At 38.0% G+C, this 7540-nt stretch overlaps 1 protein-coding gene across 1 annotated transcript; it reads right to left on the bottom strand.

Moving 5' to 3' along the window:
• Positions 1-226: 226 nt before the first annotated feature.
• Positions 227-6166, bottom strand: LOC118561837 (glutathione hydrolase 5 proenzyme-like; the record flags this gene model as incomplete). The annotated part of the gene is made up of 8 exons (XM_036134076.1): positions 227-1839; positions 2303-2413; positions 2503-2612; positions 2711-2802; positions 2910-3097; positions 5512-5645; positions 5736-5882; positions 6006-6166. Coding segments are annotated over 8 exons (1090 nt in total), but the record flags the coding sequence as incomplete, so codon positions are not given.
• Positions 6167-7540: the final 1374 nt, after the last annotated feature.

Here is a 7540-nt window from a genome sequence, read left to right as displayed (position 1 = left end):
CACATTGTCTTATTTTCTCTCATAAGTAGAAACCAAGATTTTCTTTTATATTTTTATACCTCTAAATTGAACAATATTACTATTTAAGCAAAGATATCTGGAACTTAAAACACTTTCATATGCACAGATTTTAGTTTTTTACAAACATGCTGTTAAATATGTTTTATGTGTGTAAAATTAATCAGAATTTGTGTCACCATCAATCAGCTTGTGGAAATATGAAACATCAAGTGAATGTTTTTTAATGTGGAAACAAGAAAATACAAAGTGAGCAGTCACAAACAAGTCTATAAAAATACATCAACAAAAACACAAAGTAAAAAAATTGCTTTAGTAAAAAGATATTTTTACAGTATATTGAATTAAGAACATTAGTTTGAATCGTTGGCTTTCTCACATACAGTAATGCTGAAGGTCACAGTAGAAGTATCTCAGGATTTCCTTTTAAAAAAGGTTAAATGGCTCATATATGGTGGGGAGGCCCAACAAAAAATATCCTAAGTCAGTCGGAAAATAAAACAAATTCAGTTATAGCACTACACATTACAGACGTACATTGGTCAACAATGCAAAGTGATAATTGCAGACTGTAAAGTCAGTCTTTCCACAAATGTTTATACCCAGCTGCTGTGAACAAATGAAACAGTGCTCTTTAGAAAACAGCATCTCAGTTTTTTTCGGTCTCTAAATACTAATGCAGTACTGTGCAAAAAATTTTAAGCCATCCGTCATTTCTTCTGAGTTTTCCTTTAAGCAAGGAGGACATTTTTCAGATCTTTTAGAGTGGTATTGACTCAAGATCTTTCCGTTTCTTTCTTTGGACTTATGCTTATTACAACAATTTTTAGGCTGGTTATTTATTCGTTATTATTGGAATACTGTTATTGTTTTGCAAAACTTAAAAGGGTGTGTTCATCATACTCTGGAGTATGACGATCAACAGAACGGTGATGCATCTCTCAGGTCCCGTCTCTGCTCTTTGCTCGATATTTGCCCCTTTTTCTGAAAGGCGTGACTTTTGGACATTGCTAAAAAGCTGTAGGTAAAGCTTTAGACCTGGCACTTGACCTGAGTGGGTGGTAAATGTATGAATAAGCAGCCTGAATCACACCCAAAACTTTAAAATACCTCAAGAGAGCCTGGCAAGCCACGAACAGGGATCAAGACTGATTTTAAAAGATTACAAAGAACGGTCATTTTGAAAGGAACATATAAAGAAACTGGACAGGTTGAAAAAATTTGCACAGTGCTGTAGCTGCACAAGCATACATGTCAAAACACATGAACAAAAAGAGAAAGGTGTTGGCTGGATGATGGTGGAATGTACATTAATCACATCATTATGTTGCTCTGTCTTCATATGAAACATCTAGATGGAGTTAGCCCGACCACCAATTTTGTCTGATTACTTTCATGAAGTATTATAAAAATGCTACATGGATGTGTGCCTGCATTCAGTCACTTTTTTTTAAATGAACAAGTGGAGTAAATCAACAGCATTTTTTTTATCTCCAAGTCAGACAATTTGAACTCCTGGCCGTGCATCCTTCTTCACAAAATGCATACAGTAGAAATATAAAAATCATTCACATTCAGTTTTTGAGAGCTGCACCACATTCACTGGCTCCAAGCCTAAAGGTTCAGTTAGTCCAAGAAAAGATATCTGCGGAGGGTTACTCATGATCCTCGAGATCAATATCCTGCTGCCATTCCCAACTTCCTGCGGTCCGACACGGCCTCTATGCAACCGTTCTCCTTTTCCAAGGCATTGACCACATTTAGGAAGTATTTCCAGTTCCCAACTTGGTGTCCAAGAGCCCTGAGGCCTTCTTTCACAGACTAAGAAAACACATAACAAAATTACGATTAAAAAGTATGAAAAACTCAATAAGAAAATCCCCAGATTGATCACAGGAAATTCAATACTGCGGAGTTGCAATCTTTTAATTTCTGTTCAAACTCATTTATCCGCAGCCCTCTCTACACTTTCTGGCAAGTATAAACGTATAAATTGAAAATAAATACGTACGTCAGCTACATACACTGTACTGAAGTCGTTTTCAGTGACAATAATTGTGTCCTGGTGACAAAAAGTTATTTCTTAACATTGGATTTTATCCCATTAAACAACTCTGCTTAAATAAAACGTTCAATGCTGAAAGCTTCTCTGGCAGTAAAACATGAATTACGTCCCCACCTCCACATATTTAATAGAGGTACTAATAAAGGTGACATGGATAATCTCAGACTAACAAACTCCTTTGTCATAAATTTACAGTCATGATACATAAAGGTACATTACCTCATCAAATTCTGGTTCAAAATTCACAACGTTCTTTGAGTCGACGAAGATTATACGAGCATCAATAGAAGCTTTTAAGCTCATCCCCAGCCATAGACGGTTTATTAGGGACTGTTAGAGAGAAAAGAGAGTTATTTAAGGTCAAAGAAGCCCACAAACTGAAAAAAAAAAAAAAAACTTGAGGTAAAGCAGTAATTTACCAAGGCCACTGATGAGGTGATCATACTTCCTCCTGAACCGCCCATCACAAGGATCCCTCCAGAGCTTTTCTCCAGGATAACAGGAGTCATAGAGGAGGGCGGCCGTTCACCTGCATGAGGCAGATAATACCTCAGTTAGTAAATATCAGATGGAGGCCATTTAGCCTTAATTTGGTCTTCTCTGGCTATTTATTTATTTATTTATCACCTGCACTTATTGAATCTACTCTTCCACAAAAGTCAGCAAGCTCGTTGTTGAGGATGATTCCCGTTCGTGGAGAGTAAACTGCTCCTCCAAACCTGCAGAACCAGATCGTAATGAAGCAGTGCATATACTTTGTACAATACTATGATGTCACTTTCAGTATATGTACTAATCTTTTTTTCTAAGGAGGTCTTCAACTCACAGCTGATTTATGGTGCTGGTGGCTGAGACGGCGAGTTCATCCTTATCCAGGACAGATACATGGGTTGTTCCAAAATTATCGGACGGAGGCTTGATGTTGCTGTAATAGGAGTCATTATGGGTGCGAAGTGATGATATCATCCTCCTGATACGATCGGCGAAAGAAGGATCAATCAAGTGATCAGCAACCTGAAAAAGGAAGATGAAAACAACCGTCAACACTTACTGTAACTTTGATCACAAGCCCTCTTTTGTCCTGGTTTTCATTTTTTCACCCAATATATCATTCAGAATTTGTAAAAAGGGGACAATAAAGGAGTTAAAAGCGTGTAAAATGAGTTTTAATGTGTAATACACTTTGGAAAAAATTCATCTTTAAACTATTTGCCAGGGCAGCCAGGGTTTGGCTGTTTACCAGAAATGCTGCTTACAGTTTGTTTTTAAGTGTTGCTTTAAGAGATATCAGTGACACTCCTCCAGTTTTTAAGACATGGCTGTAATTTTTAGCTACCACGAATATTTTCAGACTTATGAACTGTCTTACTTTTAAGCATGAAAAATAGTGTAGCCTTCTTTCAGCCAGTCGTAAATAACAATAGGTGAAGGAGGGTAAGCAACGGTTTATTCTATGCATATAGAATATATGCATCTATATACAACTGGAGATTATGCCAGCACCTTCTTTGATATCTCACAGGTCAGAAAGGCATGACGAACAATCTTTGTGTTTTAAATACTATTTTTTGAAACTTTGTTATACCTTGTTGTGCTTTTTTTTAACCACTGCCAGCATACAAAAAGGTTTTTGTTGAAAATTGTGTTTTATGTTTCAACTTAAGGAATCACAGAAAGTCAAATTTGGCAAAAAATAATTTTTTGTGAGGAAACAGTGCTGTACTACTCATAACTGTCCTACCTAATGGCCTCGTTATCCAGATTTTTTTTTACAATCACTTCATTCAGTGACAAAGGACGGTAATAGTTCTCATCCCATTCCTGTTTATAGAAGCTGTCCTGAAGAACAGAGTTTAGGAGCATGCTGTAAATAACCCCGCACCTCTCCAAGACCTTAATGTTTTCTGTTTACAACAGCATGGGTTAAAGCTGCAGTAGGTGACTTTTGTATAAATTTATGTTTTTTTTTTTTTACATATTTTTAAAAAACTGTCACTATGTCCTGACAGTAAAATATGAGACAGTTAATGTGAGGAAAAAAAATCTGGCTCCTCTGGCTCCACCCAGTGGTCCTACTGCCATTTGCAGAAATAAACAGCTCCCGATCAGAAACAACCAATCCGAATCAGGCGGATTGTCTGGCTCTGCTGCCAGACATTCTGCTGCCAGACGGGGAAATGTTGGAGTAGCACAGTAGGCTCTGCTGTGGAGGTAGGGCTGCAGAGCAGCAGAGAGCAATGGGTAGGGACCTATGGTGACCAGATGTTCTGATTTGTGTGTTACTGTACCGCATTTTTCACTCTTGTCCCATTATTGTCTCACAAACGGAAACAGCATCCCACATTTGACTGGGTCAGATTTGGAAAGTTAAAAAAAATTATTCAAGATGCGCTTTCGTGAAATAAAGAAGGCAGAGCTGCAGTCAGCTGTCGATCAAAATATGCTGCCGCATCCTACCTCATGAGCAGCTGCGTGCCATGATGCTCATAAAATAAAACTAAACGGATCTTGATGCAAGGAAACGATATCAAAGTAAAGGAAATGCTGCTACAAAGAATAGTGAGTGATTTCTAACTGGGTAAGGCCAGAGAAGGCTGCTGCCTATCTCCAACAGTCAATGGGCGAGAGGCGGGGTAGCACATCCTGGACAGGTCTACTGTCTATCACAGGGCTAAAGTTTAATGGTCTTATTAAACTTCAAAAATGTTAAATAATGCTTGTTATAAACCCATGAGTTGTGATAATTCAGTGTTGCACAATAACAGAGCCGAGATTGATTAATTTAATGTGTGATATTTGCTCAGTTAAAATGTATGACGTCATCATAGTGTTGGTTATGTGTCCTGCACGGTCCTTCACAAGCATCCTGTTGTTGCACCGTTGGTTATTTGAGATCTGGTCAACATAGAGGGACCTATAAGGTCTGCTTGTTCAAAATTTCAGGCTAAGTCCACAGCTTTCTGAAAACTCCCTACTGCAACTTTAAGTAAAGTGATAAAACATAATAATTTAGTCTTAAAACATAGAACCACTCCCCCACAAAAATGCCCATCTTATCTCACGCAGCCAAAATGACTACAAATTATCTGACAGACTATTTCTGTATCCGTGTGAGGTACAGTCACTTTTCTTCAAAAGCAGTAGCTTACTGTTTAAAAGAGAGTAGAAATCTTATTCTCAGGTCAGATAAAGTCTTGGCAGGCAGTTTTCATTGACCTCTTACACTACTTATAATTAAGAAATACTGAATAATTCGATTTTTTTAAAGCAACATCAACAGGTTGCTGTGGAGGTTTGGTATTTCACTGTTATAAGGTGCATGCCTCACGTCAGATAGACTTATGCTGAAAGGATGAGACAACTGTAATGGTTGAGTCAGAACAATTACTTTCCTGGTAACAAAGAGAAAAGGAATTCCAGTTTCCCACCTTGCCGTTACCGAAGAAGGCAGGATCTCGAATGTGCTTCTTTTGTCCATTAGCAAACTTAGCTGCCTCTATATAACGATGGTACATCTGAATCTTATTTTCACCAACCAGAGAGTCTGAAGTCAGCGAGAACCCTTCGGAACAAGAGAGCAGGTTTTTAATTACTGTGTTCATACAAGTGCATTCAAAGAACCACATCTGCATCACAACAAAAGATGCAAAACCTTTCATAATTCTGAGAATGAAAGCCAGCAGCGCCCCCCCAGCAGGTGGTGGAGCGATGTACATCTGATGAGGTCCCAAAGAAACCGTCCATGGACTGACCACCTGCTCTTTGTAAGACTTCAGGTCTTCCATTGTTAATGTTCCACCTAAAGACAAAAAAAGAAAGAAAATGCCCCTTGAATTTTATGTGCTTCTGTCCGTCTTCTTTACCTAAAGTTTTTATTTTAACTGATTCAGCCTCAGCTTTCTCAGGCCGTTCTTGCACCAACCTGCAGCTTTTATGTCTTGGATCAAGTCATGTCCTATCCTGCCGGTGTAAAAGGCATCTGCCCCTTCCTCTGCAATTGTTTCAAGGGTGTCGGCAAGTTTAGAAAACTGCAGGGTGTCCTTGTTGCTCAGGATAGTTTTATTCTTGTTGCAGAGGACTTCACTGGATCAAAACATAAAAAGGAAACATTAGGCAAACGAAGGTGAAAAGATTTGTTCAGCAACACATGACAACAAAAACTGACTATGTTTAAAAGTGTGCAGGATAGACACATTTGTTAATTGTCTGTGCAAGTTTTGTCTTGTTCATTCACGTACAATAAAAGCTTTATAAAGGAGGTGAGGTGCACCCTGGAAGTTTTTCAACAGAAAGCACCACACAGAAGAACAAGAACAAAATAGCCAAATTCACACACACACCACGCCTAATTAAAACCACCACTGAACCAAATCATACAGGTTCTAGGAATGTGAGAAGAAAACACACCACAGCCCTCAGTGAGACTCAAAGACCTGCATACTCAAACCAGAGTTACGTGCCAAAGCAATGAAATAAAATGCCATATCACAATGCTGACTAAATGAAATAAATATGAGCCTTCTTGGGTTACATTCGGAGATTTCATTTTTTTTTATCCTACGAGTCTTGAGTTTTTCTTTAAGTATTACCGCGTGTTTGATTTTAATTCTTTGAGTTAACAATAATTTTGTTTTACTTTACTTCCGAGCACAATCAGCATTTCTTGCTATAAAAAAAAAAATCCTGAACATACAAAAATGCATCAACATCTTTATTAGAGCCATTTCTAGTCCGCTCCTTCTTGTCTTTATTTAGTCACAGAAAACAACAATGAAAATGCAACTTTTTGGAACAAAATTTCATGTACCCTAAGCGAAGACTTTGAAAGTCAAGTGTGGTCAGTTCATTTTATCAGCCCTCTCAGCTTTTCAATCACATTTGGATATTCATAGATATTTCCACGTAAAAAAATCTTTTTACCTTTCTCTTTAACCACATTTTCAACTTGTTTAGATGTAAGGTAGTCAACTCTTTTTAACTGTCATTTTGCCCAGTAGGAATCTGAGAGCCACCTACTTAAGGTCTAGAACCATGGTTCTCAACTGGGAAAAAGTGAAATCCTCTCTGGTGGTCAGGAGTGAGTCTCTGCTTCCTGTGAAAAAGTTCAACTATCTTGATGTGTTGCTCATGAGTCAAGCAAAGTAATCAATGAAGCAAAGAAAAACAAACAAAGGACCTGCTTTACCAGAACTGAAAGCTATTGAAAGAGTGGCTTGACGGGTGGAAATCTGAGATAGATAAATGGCTCACAGCTGTATCTGAAGCAGGGGGGGATTTAGTCATATTTGGGCAGGTCTGTTGTGGTAAAAAAGGAAAGGATCAAACAAAAACTTATTTTGCTCTGTGCTCCATGTTTAGTTCTCCTTTGTGTTGTATTGCTCAGCACTTCTGTCACAGACTGGTAAGTCTGTTGTTTTTAAATGTGCTTTATAAATAATTTGACTTGACTTTTGCATT

Source organism: Fundulus heteroclitus, unplaced genomic scaffold, assembly GCF_011125445.2.
Source record: "Fundulus heteroclitus isolate FHET01 unplaced genomic scaffold, MU-UCD_Fhet_4.1 scaffold_734, whole genome shotgun sequence".
NCBI lineage: Eukaryota > Metazoa > Chordata > Actinopteri > Cyprinodontiformes > Fundulidae > Fundulus > Fundulus heteroclitus.
Note: the sequence above shows the minus strand (reverse complement) of the source record. Positions and strands in the feature narration are given on the sequence as shown.